Source organism: Protomyctophum bolini (genome assembly GCF_963924005.1).
Source record: "Protomyctophum bolini genome assembly, chromosome: 13".
NCBI lineage: Eukaryota > Metazoa > Chordata > Actinopteri > Myctophiformes > Myctophidae > Protomyctophum > Protomyctophum bolini.
In genome coordinates, this window is record NC_137874.1 from 35,754,849 (window position 1) to 35,772,415 (window position 17,567).

General features: G+C 43.3%; 1 protein-coding gene across 2 annotated transcripts in view; it reads right to left on the bottom strand.

The window, feature by feature from the left end:
- The window catches only part of ksr1a (kinase suppressor of ras 1a), a 39,427-nt gene that overhangs the window by 15,419 nt on the left and 6,441 nt on the right, over positions 1-17,567 (bottom strand). For both annotated transcript variants that reach the window (XM_080780606.1, XM_080780607.1), the window contains exons 2-3: positions 1,544-1,684; positions 378-525 (exon numbers count right to left, since the gene is read on the bottom strand). In XM_080780606.1, coding sequence (XP_080636732.1) covers positions 378-525; positions 1,544-1,684 — 289 coding nt within the window. The remainder of the gene's footprint in view (positions 1-377; positions 526-1,543; positions 1,685-17,567) is intronic.

The following is a 17,567-nucleotide window of genomic DNA, read 5'->3' on the forward strand; positions in this document are numbered from 1 at the left end:
ATGGTTGAACTACCATATTTGAAGATTAAAGATTTTTGTTACAGTTTACAATACAGCTGTGGCAAGTTCTGGCAACTGTGAAATTATTTGTCTCCCCAACAATGTGGACAAAAGTAAAAAGCACAGTAAGACGTTTGAAAATAGTCATAAAGAGGAAAGAATAGCAAAGCACATTTTGCTAGCATCGTCAAGGTAATGTGATCATGTCACAAAGTTCTGTCCTTCATATCATAATTATTTGTACATTTAAAGCCCTCACACTCGTACATTTCCGCAAGTGACGTTACTTAAAGTCTGTGAGGGTTCAGTGCTCAGGGTACCGGGTGAACTTATTGAGATTGGGCCTTTCTCTCTCTCTTGGAACATTTCCCACACACCTGATTCAGTGGCACTCTTGAGACAGGAGAGGGCAGTGCTGAGCCTGGCACACTCCTCTGAACTGGAGCCTAGCCTTCTCATGATCTCCTGCACCTGAGAACCTGTCATTTGCAGCAAGCCATCCAGGGACAGCTTTACTGGCACTGCCTGCAAAGAGACAAAATGAATGAGTATTCAATTACACAATGTTAATTGAACGGATTGATTCAATTGATTATAAAGGAATACAAAATGTAACACAATGATGCGACAGGTGAGCTTGAGTCTAGCTCTAGAGAACAGTACAAGTATGCCATGGATGATGGGCAAGCACTGGCGCTTTGACATGGGGGTACCAGATCAACATATGGAATGAATTCTGTACTGGCCATATATGGAGCGTGTCTTGAGTGTACAGGGTTTGTTGAGGTCAGATCAACATAATATGTCAGACCAGGTCAGCTCCATATATGGAGATCTAAGGGTCTTGAGTGTACAGGATTTGATGAGGTCTGGGCCATATATGGAGCGTAATGAAGGTGTCACTCACAAGTCAGTTCTTATCAGTGAGTGACACAGCGATGTACTGTAGGCTTGAGAATAAAACAGGCTCAAGTCCCAACCACAATTAAATGACAGGTTGAAATGTATGGCAAAAACCTGTGCTGGATTGATTTAGCTTCTTTCCTGAAGTCTGCTATTCTTTCATGTGACCCATAAATCTTACAAAGGCAAGGTATATTACACAAAACTACTAATTATCTATTGAAATTTGACTTACATGTTACCTATAACGTGAAGCTGACCCTGAGGAATGACTTACAATAGAGCCAATAAGGCTTCAGAAAAGGCCATGTATGGCCTATGTGTGCAACGCGCAAGTTGGCACCTCGACAGAGTGCATTTCTAGTTATAATTTTGATCATAATTATTATGTTTCTCATCATTAGTAATAGCTGGCAATAAAACACAGAAAGCATCCAAGTGTAGCGGTTTTTCAGGAACAAGCATGATATACTGAGATGCTAACTGTTTTTCCTGTAATTCACAGACTTATTTGCCCATGTCATCGTGACACATCTGGTGACAATCGACCAAAACACACACACGCACACGCACACACACACGCATACGCACACGCACACGCACACACACACACACACACACACACACGCTGCAGGCCCACCTCGATGAGCTCAGGACGCAGGTTGATGATGCGCAGCCAGTCTCCTAGCCGTGGATAACTGTCCAGGGCCTCGGGCCTCTCTGTCTCTGGCACTTTCTGCTTGCACTGCAGCTGCTTACAGATGTACTTCATCAGCTTCACCTGCGGGGGGCGACAGAGAACACAACACAGTTGGGAGGGGCATGACAAAGCTAGGGCAGCATCTTTGGGGATGTGTATTTTAGGACACCGTTTCCCAAACGCCGGGTCGGGACCCATTTGTGGGTTGCGGACACATTTGTATGGGTCCCTTTATATTCCTACGTTTGTTTTGTTTTATTACTATTTCAAAACATAAAACTAAAAAATAACATTCCCAAAAAAGAAAAAAGAAAAAAATAATTATATGATTTTTTCCCAGTAATGTCATGAAGAAATCAAAGATTTTTTTTAAAGAAACTTCATACATTTGGTTGCCACAGTTTTAGGATATCTGGCTAGACTGGCTTTGAGGATATGTGTCACACCTCTATGTGTTGCCAGGTATATCCGACCACGAGAGAAAATTCAATGTGGCCTGCAGCCAACCTGTGAGTGAAAACTAAGGCAATTGGGCATGCAAAAATAAAACATCATAGGTTATTTATACTGCAAAGACACCGCAGTGAATATTTAAGCTTTGCACACAATTTCATGGTAGGTCTGAAATAGAATTACTGAGTTTACTGAATTGTTCCCTTCAATTTATTTAAGAGGGCCATGCATCCAAGCCTATCTGGGTTTCATCACTGCCCCTGACACCAGCTGCCATATTATCTTCCCCCGAGTGTGCGAAAAGGCCAACTTGACACAAAAATTACTTCCATCACACAAATGAGAATTCCGTTCTTTTATAATGGCCTGATACCTCCTTCCATCCATTTCCGAGCTCGGTCTTTCATAAATAAGACTGGGTTTGTTTAACCCATTCTGACCTGAGATCAGATTCATACGAGGTTTCCACTGGACACACACTGGTCTGATGAACCCATTCTGACCTGAGATCAGATTCTAAAAATGTCAGTCGTTCTTCGAATTTTTCAAAAATAGCAGACCTACAAGCTCGTATCGCGCCACTCGGTGGCGCGATATGAGCTTGTAGATCTGCTATTTTTCAATAGGTAAAGCATAACATGATGCTAACACCAAAATGGGTGCCCGGTCAGAATGGGTTAACAACCCACCCCACCCGTAAGCAGTGCTGTCAATTAGATATAAATAGCTATTATTACATGGAAAGGACAATGAGCTGGCCATCTCATGAGGGTGTCTGCTGCGCTGGCATGGCAACCAAGTGTCTTTGGAACATTGAAGCGGATGACGAGCAACCGCGGTGACATCACCAAAGCCCTGGAAGATGCAAAGTTCAGCGTGTGAGGCTAGCTCTGGTCCATAGCTCTAATGCCGTCGCATTTAGAGCTGTGTTACTGTCGACTTCCGGGGCTCGCATAAATGCAGACCAGCCTCTCCTCTGTAGCGTAATTAGAAAGCCTTTCCTTAGTGGACGCACTTCGAACCCCCCACCACGCGTATAAATGCACTTTTTGGCCAGAAAGAGATTTTCTCTGAGGGGTTTCTCTTGGCAATATCGGTAGAGGGTGCAGTGGAGTAACTAAAATTATTGATTTTTTTTCACGGTGAAAAACAAAATCTCTTTCTGGCCAAAAAGTTAATTTATACGTGTGGTGGGGGGCTCAAAGTGCGTCCACTAAGGAAAGTAGTAGTAGTGAGTTATTTTTATATTCACTACAGAGGAGAGGCTGGTCTGCATTTCATGCGAGGCAGGAAGCCAATCAGTTCCATAGCCTTAATGCAACATACGGCAGCAGGAGCAGTAAGGCTATGGACCAGAGCTAGTGTGACGCTAGCACTACTAGCAGCACCACTCAGTACGGACCACGCACCACCCAGTACGGACAACTCACCACTCAGTACGGACCACACACCACCCAGTACGGACCACGCACCACTCAGTACGGACCACACACCACCCAGTACGGACCACACACCACTCAGTACGGACCACACACCACCCAGTACGGACCACACACCACCCAGTACGGACCACACACCACTCAGTACGGACCACACACCACTCAGTACGGACAACTCACCACTCAGTACGGACCACACACCACTCAGTACGGACCACACACCACTCAGTACGGACCACACACCACCCAGTACGGACAACTCACCACTCAGTACGGACCACACACCACTCAGTACGGACCACACACCACTCAGTACGGACCACACACCACTCAGTACGGACCACACACCACCCGGACCACACACCACCCAGTACGGACCACGCACCACTCAGTACGGACCACACACCACCCGGACCACACACCACCCAGTACGGACCACGCACCACTCAGTACGGACCACACACCACTCAGTACGGACCACGCACCACTCAGTACGGACCACACACCACCCAGTACGGACCACGCACCACTCAGTACGGACCACGCACCACCCAGTAGACAAAAAAATTATACTAATTCACTAGTCCCCCCCCCCCCCCCCCCCCCAAAGCAGGAAATTAAGCATCCACTGAATTCACCATTAATCTCTTGATACAATAGAAATCTATTTCTGTAAATACACATTTACTGTACATCACAGAAAATGAAATATTTCCAACAGTCATGATTTGGTTTACATTCAGTTTTTTCTCCTTTCCCATGTCTGTGTGGTTGTAGCAGTCAATGAGTTGTGCACAGTAGGATATTTAGTTTTCCCTATGGCCAACTTCCTGTCCACCCCCTCCCCCACCCAGGTTCAGGTTATGCTTAATGAATACTCATCAAAAAATACCAGATCTACAAGATCACAGCACATCGTGATGCAATACTTTGTATTAAGTTCTTGTTTCTATAAAGGAGGATATCTGAAGCCCATAGCACTACATTAGCCTGTAGATCCGTTCTCTCCCTCTCTCTGTGTTGGTCGACCACACAGCACAAAACCACCCCGTTTCTACTGGAAATGGAACACCCCACTTGGCATTGATGATCTCACGCAGTGCCGATTGGACAATCATCGCCCGACTCTAGTGCCCACAGGTGCTAACTGAACGGCTGAAGAGAACACCACCCTAACACAGTTCTGAGGAACTACCCCACCTCCAGCCTCTCTTGTCCCCCACCTCCTCCCCTGCCGAGATGCCATGGCAGCATCTCAACATTACAGTGGCTCTCCTGATGATGCAGAGGAATGGGGCAATAGAGGGAGAGGAGGAGATGAGAGCTTGTCTGCTCAGGGTAGCACTCTGAAAGATGACTGAGCGAAGAATTCACAAAGAATGGATTGCGGTCGCTGATAGCACTATAAGATAGGCATCACAATCTGCCCTGTCTCAAGGTCTGATCAACAAAAGATACTGTGCCAATGATATCCCTGTCCTTAAAGTTTTGTAATGGAGTGCCCAGGTTTTGCATCTGATTGCTGGCAGTGAAACTGGAAAATGTCATAGTAGCAATCAAAACTGTAATTATGTATTAGACTAGAGCAAATGGACTCAAACATAGCTGTTTTGTCCAAACATAATAGCCTACCATGTCACACTGAAGTCCAGTGTAGAGCAGAAGGCCTGTGCTCAAACCAGGGGGGCAGTGAAGCCAATAGTGTCTGAAGCCAGTAGGAAATCCTGACTTTCTGAAAGTTAATATAATGGCCTGTTGTGGCGCTGTCATGCGATAGCTCCATAGAGGTCCATGTATTTGGGCCCAACTTCACCTAGACTGTATTACCTTAATAAACATGGTCATGAATACTTTCTGCTTCCAGTCACTAGTTTAAAGTCTCATTTCTCATGTCATAATAAATAAATTATGGTCCAATTTATTTTAAAAATGACCATAATGTCGAGTATGTTCTGAGGGGCGTGGCTACCTTTACAGTCTATGATCGAGATCCACCCCCGCTCGAGTCAAAATAAAAACCAACGAAGAAGAAGGGGGGAAGTCCCGCCTCGTTGTCTGGGCCAGCCAATGGCCAGCTGGGCCCAAACAGATCTAGAAAGATGGAGATTTACAATTTAAGGACTGACAGGCTTCATCTTACATCCATATCAGACCCGGAGAACGCTTTTGTCCATATTTCTTTTACAGTCTATGGCTCAAACCAACTGGTCTCATTAATAACATTGCCGTTATAAACAGTGGTTGAATTGGGCCGATACAGAGTACCAATTCTGCTGACTCTGAATTGCCCACCTGAGCAGTGAGCACCCTCATCACTTATTATGTACCACCACTTACTGGTGAATCTAAGTGCATATGTAGGGAAGCTGTGTGCAATTGAAATCCTGCAAAGTGATACTTAATTTGCACAAAACTACAGTTTTTAACTGCAACATATTATGAGGTCCCCGGGACCAAAGATGCCACAAAATGAAAATGCACACCTGTGCCAAGATTCCTATCACTGTGCAATAGGAAAATAAAGACTAAATCATGTCCTTGACCAAATCTGCAATACTAGACCAAATATTAATGTTTTCCTCTTTCGCTCGGTGTAATCTTGCCGTGGACATCTCCAGATAGATGATATCTAGAAAGGTCAAAGCCCATAGGCGAGATCAAGATGCTATTTGCTTAACCTGGCTTTGAGAATTACAATTCCTGTAAAAGCTGCGTAAATCCTTTTGTGAATTCACCCTATACCACGTTTTTTGTTTTGTATTTCACACTCAGAATTTAGCTGTGCAGCTCACTGTTGCAACCCTGCCCCCAGTCCTGCTCTCCATGTTTGCCTCTGCTAATCAGCACTTTTAATGAGTAAACCCTCCATGAAGGCCATCGCTGTAGTCTCTCTCATGACGTGGGATGCATCAGTAAACATGACTATAGGACACGGCGAACCCTGCAGTGCGCTCACTCTGTCTAAACAAAAGCCTGACACCAAAGCCTCAGACGGCGGGCTGTGGACCACTGTGTGATGGGAGCAAGGACGACGAGGAATGACCATTAAAAAGGGCAGAGAAACACCAAACAACTCAACCGATGCCTACTACGATATGATCACAGACTGGAGCATTAATATAAAAGATTGAACTGCACATGGCAATAAAATAAAAGGCCCGAATACGAGATATAAGAAATGTTCCAAGGACACAAGAACAGGACTGTCCCTTTACTGTACCTAGGGTCTTTCCACATCAAAAGTCTAGTGGTCTGTGAGTAAAACCAACTGTAAAACATGAACTGGTGAAATGCATCACGCTTTGTTTGCCGTCCGTCCAACACCTTGGCCAGAATTTGCACAAAAGCTCGGCTTGTATCATTCTCTAATGGGCGGATTGCCATGACACTTGTTCTGCACAATTATGCTCCGCAGAGAATGAACTCAGCAGAGCTGAAATATAATGTTATTTTTATGTTAGTCCTACTAGTAAGATTGCAGTCCTACTCTAGGATGCCTGTCATTGCAAACAACTTTGGTCTGGTTCGGTGTAAGGAGACACATATGGCCCTATCTTGAGCACACCATACCCTTTATCCCTAAACTTATTTGCCATATTCTACTATCTTGAAAAACATTTTTAAATAGTTCAACTAGCCGTACTACATTGACACGTTGTGAGCTTGTAGATTAGCTATTTTAACTATTTGAAAATGTTTTTCAAAATAGTAAAAATGGCAAATAAGTTTATGGATAAGGGGTGGCGCAAGATATAGGTGGTCACTAACGGGCCACCACCATGGTGCCAAACACCATGGTATTGGTTTGCAGTGGCGCGTGTTGGGCAGCTCAACACTGCCGTATAGTGTGTCGCCTTATCTCTAAGCTTATCTGCAAGAGACAAGAGTCCATTACAGCAGCCAGCCTTGAGCAGGCTACAGTGGCTTCAGATGAGCTGCGAAGCATCTGTTAGCTCGCAACCAGCAGCCACCTCTCAAGTGCTTGAGCAACAATGAGGAGCGTGCGTCTTTCCCTGCTCATTGAATGCGCTCAGCCACAAACACACACATCACACGTAAACACACACAACCACGCAATACCGAGGAGAAGTGGCCTTGGGATGTACGAGGCAGCATTGTGACAGCTAACAAAAAGCATATCCACTTCAGGAAATTCAAATGGAGAGACCTAGAATAAAAGAGATGTCAGGTATAAGCGTGGTGGATGTCACCTTGGGTAACAACTAAGCTAAGGCTAAGAGGCTCTCAGTTTGAATAGATGTTAACAGCTCTCATTCAGCTACACTCAAGAGCTATCAATTTGAGTAATTGTACGGACAACATTAACTATCCTTTTCAAATAAATCCATGACACTGCCTGCCTGTTTGTCTAAAAGAGATATTTCACTTTCAAAACTTTTGTTGGTCATTTTATCATCTACTCTGGCTTTCAGGAGCCCCCCAGACAGTTTTTAAGTTGCTTGATTTAGTATTTTGATATTCATCAGACTCGCCCTCAATTCCTATACAAATCCATTGTAACTTAAACTCCATTTTAACCATGATAGATTCATCAGAAACACCCATCCCCCCCCCAAGTTTCCGTTGTCGATTAATCTATCACGTTTAAAATGCAGTTTGAAGTTACATGTCTGATCAAATGAATATCAAATATCTAACTACTGAATTGAGCAACTTCAGAACTGCCTGGGGGACTCCCAAAAGCCTAAGTAGACGATGAAATTACCAAAACAAAATTGAAAGTAAAATATCCCTTAAATCAGTAAAACAGTCATGGCATAATATGTAACTATAACAACAAGGCAAAATATTACAAGGCAATCCATAGTACACCACAGGATGACGCAGTGTTTGCAACAGGGGTTTTAGGATCACAGGGACTATAGTTGGTATGTGATGCACTGCCTTCATATACAGTAACCATATACAGTACTACGGGTGGTCATCCTTTTTGGACTTGAGAGCTACTTTCAAAACGACGAGCTCAACAAGATCTACCCACCAAAATAATTAATAAACCATTGCTGAAAACAGTTCAAATATGTATCTGAGGGGGCTTTGGAATACCGGAGCCGGCAAATGCACTTGGAATGCGAAATAAGAGCTGGAGAAATGGAATAGTTAGGGGTTTGTTGTATTAATTTGTAATGCTACCCAATGGTTTGTACTCAAAATAGGCCTATTGCATTGTGGGTTTGAGGCAGCTGACCCTTTTGATGTCAATCAATCAAGTCACCTTAATTCAAGTCTTAGTTTGTGATCTACTGGTAGATCACGATCTACCTTTTGGGCACCCCTGTCCTCTATGTGATGCACTGCCTTCATATAACCATATACAGTACTACGAGTGGTCATCCTACGTCCTGTAGGATATTATACTCGAGTCCTGACAAGATATTGGAAGGAAGGGCAGAAGGATGGAAGAAGTGAAAACCTCTTCTGGACCTCAGAGGTCCTGTGGAGGACGAAAGCCCTTAGAACCCTTCTGAGGTGCTGAGAAAATAATGTCAAAGCATGTTGACTAGTTAACTTTTTTTTGTCAAGTCGATGTTTTTCTCAAAACATTAGAGAACAGTCACAGAGCCTTACTGTAAAGCCATATCCTCCTCAGTCTCCTTTGTGTCCATAGTGTCACCTCACTGGAGTTTGAACCTTGGCTTTTTAGGTTAACCAATAAGGAGAGCTATTTTTAGTTTAGTTAGTTTCAGAAGCATCCTACATGGTCACATACATCATTCAGAGTTTTGAATGTCTGGAAACAATGGTTCACGAAGTGGGGTCCAGGCACCCTAAGGGATTCTTGAGGGGGTTCAAAATGGAAGTCTGTAACTCTTGAGTGTATACAAATGGAACCAAATGGACCCATAAGGAGCCCATGTGTAACTGTGTATACGTTCAAAGTTATGGGGTCTTTGAAATGAAAAGGTTGGAGAACCTCTGATCTGGATGATGTCATGTGTACAGAAATGTGCCTTAGCACAGCTAGCAGTAACACAGGCTCAAGAGGTGGCTAATGAGCAAGCCTTCCACTTTACCTCCCCACACACTAGTGCAGTCTGGTGACGTCAGGTTACCTAGCAACCTCACTTCAGAGTCGTCAGCAGCGTTTTCAGTGGGATTTTCCCGTACATGTGGAACACAGAGCTCTGACATAATACAGCCCTAAAATAGAACCAAAATGTTCACATCTCTATTGGAGGATAACTATAGCCGCTATAAACACACCATCCACAACGCTCCACTCAATCTCATCTACACGAGGTAGATAGGATTACAGTTTAAAAATAAAAACCCAATCTCCCCAAAAAGTGATTACCTGTGTGCGTGCGTGTGTGTGTGTGCGCGTGCGTGCATGCGTGTGTGCGGTCTGCGTGCAGTGCACCCACTGAGATGTCACATAGGCAATCATTCCCCTGTGGCCTTCTTGCATATTATCGTATTTTTGGTGCAGTGTAGAATGCGGCTCTTGTCGACTCATGTGGCCTGGGGGTGGGGGTGGAGGGTGGGGGTGGGGGTGGATGGCGTCAGAGTCCACCTGTCAGCGCTGCTAAACAACACCATGGCAACGGCCTAATGCCGTGAGGAGATGAGCGACAGCCAGCCAGTCGTGTCAGCGGGGGGGGGGGTGGGGGGAGGCTGACACTGCAGACTGGGAGCAGCATCCATCGCTCCAATGTTTCCTCAAGTCTCCCTCGTGGAGCCTGCTGCTGACACACACACTTTGTTGCACCTGCCAAGGATAGCATGGCCTATCTGCGAACTGAGCAAGAGCGTTCTATTCCAGGGAATACTACAGTGGTGTGCATGCGCATGAAGACCCCAGGGTCGTAATAGTCTGTTTGTCTCAGAGTGAGTAAGTTAGTAATCGAGTCGGGAAAATAAGGCAACTAAATTCTGCTTCTGCATTGTGACATGGTGCAGGTCCCATATATTTTATATGATAATAATGTATTTATTATGTCCTTGAGTTAATCGGGACAGGCTATCAGTCACCAAGTTTCAAACCAGAAGTGTTCTAAAAGCAGCTCTGCTCTTCTCTTGCAGGACACAGCACAAGTCTGAGGAAGGGTTATCTGAGAGGCAAACAGCACACATCCATGCAGACAATATTATCAGTGTGCACAAAGGGCCACGTGAGCACAGAAGCCTTTATCTGGTGGCTCCAGTGTCACAACCAACATGGGGCTGAACGACCACAGCACAGTGACCTAGAAATAATCCTCTCATAGGCCTGCACAATCCATTGTGCAACAGAAGATATCATGATTTCAGCTTCCACAATAAATAATAGTAGTAGAAAACTGGCACATTAGTGATAGTGGCATGGTTTCTTTCATTGCCCATTGTGGGTCATATAAGTGGAGATGTGATTAATAGTTGTGATTGTAATGTCAATATAAATCAAATATGAATTGTATCTCTGGTCATATAGGCACTTTTGAGGGCTCTGTGATCAAAGATAATGTCTATAAACCTTGTGAGGCCTCATAATAATCAACAACAATAGTGCCATAGACATAGAAGATAAAACAAATCAATTCCCCAGGAGAGGGGTGTCAGGCAGGCCTGCCTGATGAAGTGCTAAGCAGGTCACATGGGCTTTGTGGTGCTTTGAATGTCTGTGTATGACTGTTCCAGACAATGGCCAGTGCTGACCCCTCCTCCATCATTATCATCAGCGGGGGCTGACTCCTGGAGAGGAGGAGGGGCTGCCCCTGCCCGTCTAGCGTCTATGCTGTGTTGCTTGTTGCTTGAAAACAATAGATTTTATAGTTGTGTCTTTCCCTACTATTTATCTCCTGTCCCACGTCTATGCACAGGCAAACTATAGACCGATTCAGAAACGGGTCTCATGGTCGCAGGAAACGTATTTCATGTAGGCGGAGACGACATATCTGCGGTTTCCCCGCACCTCCTTCTACTACAGTGAATGGAAAAGTGACTGATGTTAGTCTGCCTCAAACTTTACTCTTTTACCTGCTTTTTACTAACACTAACATTATAAAGATGCCCAGAACATCAGGATGAACCTGTGTATTTTATGGCTGCTCCAACAGTAGTGGCAACATACAAAATAAAATAAAACGGAATGTCAAAATATCTACCGCAGTGGCTGAGACCAGAGCCATATAGTAATGGTTGAGACAAAGCAGTGAAAGGTCCTGAAAGATACATAACGTCAGTCTTACCCAATTACCAATCTTTCTGTTTTAGGAACACAAGGCTGCTGTACTTTATAACTCATAATAAGCAATAAAGTATGAAATGTCTTGTTGCCTCCAAAGCAAACAAAACTGTACCATGTACATATTAGACTTGAGGCCTAACCTGAAAACATTATGCAAGTTAGCAGTTATTCAATATGGTCTGGAGTAGTCAGGACTCCCACACAACATCAGGTGGGAACTGGCAGCCATGTCTGAACAACAACAACATGATGATGGATGGGCTTCAGAAGACGCAGATGAAGTTTACTGAGAGATTTCATCTGGCAACCCTAGACATAGTAAGGGAATAATTCTATTGGTATTGTATTGGCACGTTTAGCATTGTATTTAGTCCTATAAACTAGTGCATGGCCCACCATTCACAGGCGATGACATCATCAATATTCATCACCACTCATTTCCATATTTGAGCACAGACGGCCGAGCGCACACGCAGTCAGCTAAGGGGACACGGGTGGCCGAGCGCTCTCTCTAGGATCTGTGTGATTAGAAGTGATGTGTAGTCGACGATCACCGTATCGAAGATGGTCACCATCTCAGCCACAACCTGTTCATCCCACTTCTACGAAAACGGCCAGGCAAGGACAGAGATTTGAGCTGCATACAATGTGGTGTTTACCATTATGCTGGCAAATTTATAAATGTGTGGGATGCTAGCCCCTCCTATGCCCAGCTTTGTGCGTCTGTGTGTACCAAATTTAAGATTAATTGATTGGCTGATCACGGAATGTGATGTATGATGATAAGAGTGCCCCTCACTTCACACGAGTGTGATTTTTTAAAGTGAGAGAGAGAGAGAGAGAGAGAGAGAGAGAGAGAGGGAGGTGGAGAAGAACGGTGAGTTAGACACGTGAATGAACTTTATAAATATGAATAAATAGCGTCACAAGACGGCCATCTATCCATCTATTTATAAACTCTTATTTATAAAGCAGTTTTAACGGATGCACGTTGTTATTATTATACATTCTGGAAATGGAAGCCATCGTTCTCACGATAATACAAATTTAAATAGGCCTACATGTTTTTTTTATTATTGTTTTTCTTTTATCTGCCCAACGATGATGTCACTGGTGGACGGGGTTTCTGAACAGCAGACAGCCCTCCTATCAGACACAGAAAACAATTGTGGTGAAGTGGTTCTTTAACGGCATTATTAGCTTACTGCTCACCGTTTATGCTGATCGGCCTTTGCCTATAGGGCCCATAATGATGTTAACATGGCCCTGCACACATGGACCCAGGATTCTGACAGAAATTATTCTGAAACTTTACATTCAGGAGCATAGAAATACTGTTGAACATAACATCTATTGTGTGCATTCATGATTGTGCACATCCTTCACATTAGCCTCATCACTTCAATTAGAGGGCTATTGTCAAGTGTTGTGGGTTATGTTACTGCCATGTCTGGCATCGGAAAATAGAGACAGATTAATCTGTCTGGAAGCACATTTCAAAACAGCCACAGTATAAAGAGGTTAAATAGGGTGAACATGAATCAGACTGTACAATGAACTAATCGTTGGTATATACACAGATGGAGATGGAGAATGAACAAACTTTCATATTTGGGATATCTAGGACTAAAGATAAAATTTCATAATTACAGTGAATCAGAACTGCAAACACCCAGCACATTTAAGCATTTACAACAGGGGACACCATGCAATACTCTGTGTCATTTGGAGCCCTGCCAATCCCTCTCCTCCCCCCCCCCCCCTTCCCCAAAATAGAAATACAGCCAGCCTCAAAATGACAGGATACAAAGCAACTCATCCTCAGTCTGCGTAGGAATAGCTCAAGGCTAAAGGCTCATAAGGCTATGGTTAAATCACCCTGATTCCCACATCATGCAGTCCAGGTCCATTGGCTACTCTGCCCATGGGAGAAAGTGGGAACAGAGCCACGGTGCCAATGTTGCTACTTGCTACAATCACTAGCATTGTGTTTCCCTTGTATTGCCTTGTTTGAGCCACATTCTCCATTGTCTCCTCGGAGGCCTCCTACAGAGACACAGACACAGCGGTTGCCGTGTCATAAGAAGCAGCCCAGCTGATTGGCTTTTCAATCCCTCCCGACCCTCCTCTGTGCAGAAGCTCTTTGCGCGTCATTTGATTTTCTTTAACAACCAACCCTCAATATGCGTAGGAAGAAAGACGTCTAAATATAGACCCAGCCACAATAGCTCACACCATGAGCGGCCGAAGAACTCTTTCCAACACCGCAAGTAAAGAAAACAATGATGCTTTCCTATCTAGACAGTCAACAACACACAGCTGCAAACCATATTCACTGACATGGAGCGAGCATAATTCAGGGTTTGTGTGCAATGTGCACTGAGAGGCTAATATAGTGTATAGTTTAGCTTTATGAAATTATTTATGAGAACCATCACACTCGCATGCATTATGTTAATTCAATCTATTTATGGCCCCATGGTTAACAGCAGTAAATACGGACATGGCAATGCAGTTGACAAACGCAGTACAACAAAGACAAGGAGACGGACATACTAAAATACAGAGCGTATAGAGAGAGAGAGAACACATCAGACAAACTGGCATTAGCATGTGAAAAGAGAAGTACCAGTTAACACTCCATGTGAGAGGCCAGTACCATTATCTTCTCACTCGCATGCATGGCAGACAGGGGGGGGGAAAGCACATACTGTTCAAGCAGAATAATAAAGCTCTCCCAATGAGAATATAATGCGAGTTCAAGCCTCTCTTGATTGTACTCGAGTGCAATATAGGAGTGATGCCCCTTGGCATCACAAGTGTGACAACCACTTTGACCTCTCACAATTCAGTCAAACTCATCACGTGAATTAAATTGATGTGGCTCTTTAGTGGTCATATTTCTCATTGCAACTCAGCTCTGCTGCGAAACTGCATCACAGGTAAACCACAGTCAGTTGTGGACAAAGTACAAAGTTAAAGTTGTACTTGAGTACTTGCTTTTAAAAGTTTTCAAAAGTACATGTTTTTAACACTTGAGTACTATCGGTATAAAGGAAGTGATTCATTGAATTGTACTCTTACAATTTGGCTTCTGAGGTGCCCATGTGTGTCGAGTAATTGTTTTTATGAATATGCACACAATGTGAACCCAGGCAAGTACAACAAAGTTTTATGTTAGAAATGTTGAGTATGGGTACCCAGCATGTAGAAACTGCCGGATGCTAACTTGCATAATGTTGAGCAATTTTCATAATTGGTAAAATATGACCATACCATTAACAAACAAAACTAAATTTCATCATGATTTAAGTAGCATGTGACATGTCAAACTAGTAGTACTGGCATTATATGGGAAAAAAGGGGTCAACCTCCAACTAATTGCAAAAAAAACAAACTCAGCTGATTTTGTATCTTACATATGTCCTGAATAACATACAAAAGGTTGCCTGAAATTGTCTGAGGGGAAAGTCTTGAAAATTGCCTGTACAGTATGGCCACCATAGACATCCTATATAAGGCAAATAATTTCAAGCGAGCGTGGAGGAAGGCTTATTGATTGGTGAACCAATAAGAAGATGGCGTCGATTTACAGTGATAGTGTGTGGCTGAGAGAGAAACTTAACAGAGAATTTAAAACAAAATAAAAAAGAAGGAATACAACTTTGTTGTGATTTAGTGAAGTTCTTAACCCTGCCGACCAGTGGATATGTCTTATGAAAAGTTGCAATGTGATAAAGTGGTGGAATACTTGGGCTTGCTGTTACGCATCGTATACAGTCACTACATCGGTGATCGCGACACTGGTGAGTGACATTGTTTGTACAAGTAGCCATATAGATTCCCATGTGCATCCCTGTGGTGCGGATCTATAAATAGGATGATATAATTAATGAGTTTGGATGATGGATGGATAATGAACTTGTGCACGCGGATTATGGTGACGAAAAAGCCCATCCGCGGCTCTGTGCATCTCTACCGTCTCTGTCTCTGGTTTCAGACAGCAGACATAAAACTTGAAAAGTTAATCAGTGTAACTTAAGTAAATAGTATACTCTAGTAATGTACTATGTAGTAATGTTTCCCCTTCCTGGAAATGTAGTGGAATCAAAAGCACAATATAATATCCAAAATACAAATACAAGTACTAAAGTACAGATACTTTACCAACTCTCCCCGGGCGTACAGCCGGCAGAACAGCGCAGCCTGGTATTCCTAAAGTAATCTAAGTAAATTATGCTTAAACGGTTAAACCTAACCTTATTCCTAACGTTAACCCCAGTAAAACTATGCCTAACCCTAAACTTATTTCTAACCTTATTCTCAGTAAAACAAAATAAAGAATACAAGAACCGCCGCACCGAGCTGTCGGCATGAGGACGGCGGAAAAAGCTGGGGCGAGATGGAATTGGGGCATTACCATTTGAGCCATGTGGTAACAACGCAACTGGAAACCCAAGAAGGACTCTAGGAAGAAGTGAAAGTGGCATGTTGTTTTAAAATGGTGTTACAGGATATCAGATGGGCTTCACCCAAAGAAGAAATTGTTCATTTCTGACTTTGGCTTTTCATTGAAAATCTTTAAATGCCTTCCATACCACTATAGAGCCGAGCGTTGCAGTCTCACCCCCTACCAGGGCCCAGGAAATGATTCCCCGTTCATATTCCTCATAGACATTTCAAAAAGTATTTATTTAAAGCCCTTTTAAGCCTCGTACAAAGCCAACTCGAGTTGTGAGAAATCATGACAACAAACACAATTTTTCGGGCCGAACAAATAATTAGAAAGAAGAAGAAAACGGCAGGTTACAACACTTTTTTTCTTGTTTTTCTTCTTTGTAATTATTTGTTTGGTCCAAAATATTGTGTTTATTGTCATGATTTGTCACAACTCGAGTTGGCTTTGTACGACACTTAAAAGGTCTTTAAATAAATACTTTTTGAAATGTCTAGGGGGAAAATGCATTGGGAATTATTTCCTGGGCCTGGCGTCGTCATGAAAGGGGGCGGGACTGCGATGCTCTATTGGCAGCCTACATTAGGATGATATAGGGGCCTGTAATATATTTTCAGTCTGGTAGTTTCTAACCACCTGCTAAGCTGAACTGGCCCTTTTCTTACATTCAAATCCCTAAAATGCGGGATTGTAGTTGAAGTTTTTTATGGTATTGGGTAGGCTTGACGAAGGTCGCCAATTTTCTTGAATAAGTGGAACTACAGCCTTTCTCTTCCTGGAGGCTTAGCACATTGAGATAGAAGTCATTGATTGTTCTTACATCTATAAAAAAATATTAAAAGGTTTGAAATATTGTTTACATTTCACTGATATATATATATATGTAAAAAGAAAATAATTATATATATATATATATATATATATATATCCTGCTACCCTAATAGATAGGGGTACATAAGCACATGGCCGTTTATCCAAGAGCTTTCTCCGACCGAACCACACTTTTACCAGACATCTCTATATGCAAAATAAATTCGCCACACTCCCAGAAAACATATAGACTACATTGCATTCGCCAAAAATGTCTTATTTACTGTTTAAATATTACTTTTCTGAAACACGCTATTCTTGCTCAACCTCTACAGCCTACGTCAGAATCGTCATGTTGGCGTCTACTACGCCAACTACGTTCACTTAATGGGGCCAGTCCTTCACAGTGACACACGCGTTAGATCAACCACGCGACCGGGATGGTTTCTACCCCTCAATGTCGTATTTGCTGCGCCCTTCTAATGCTGCGCCACGCCTACTCTATACTGCTCCATAGACAGCGACTCGAAGTCGAACAGCAGCAGCAGCTCGCCTCCGTCACAATTTAAAGCCCACAGCACTGCACAGCCCCACACCCAAATGAATCGAATTAATGAA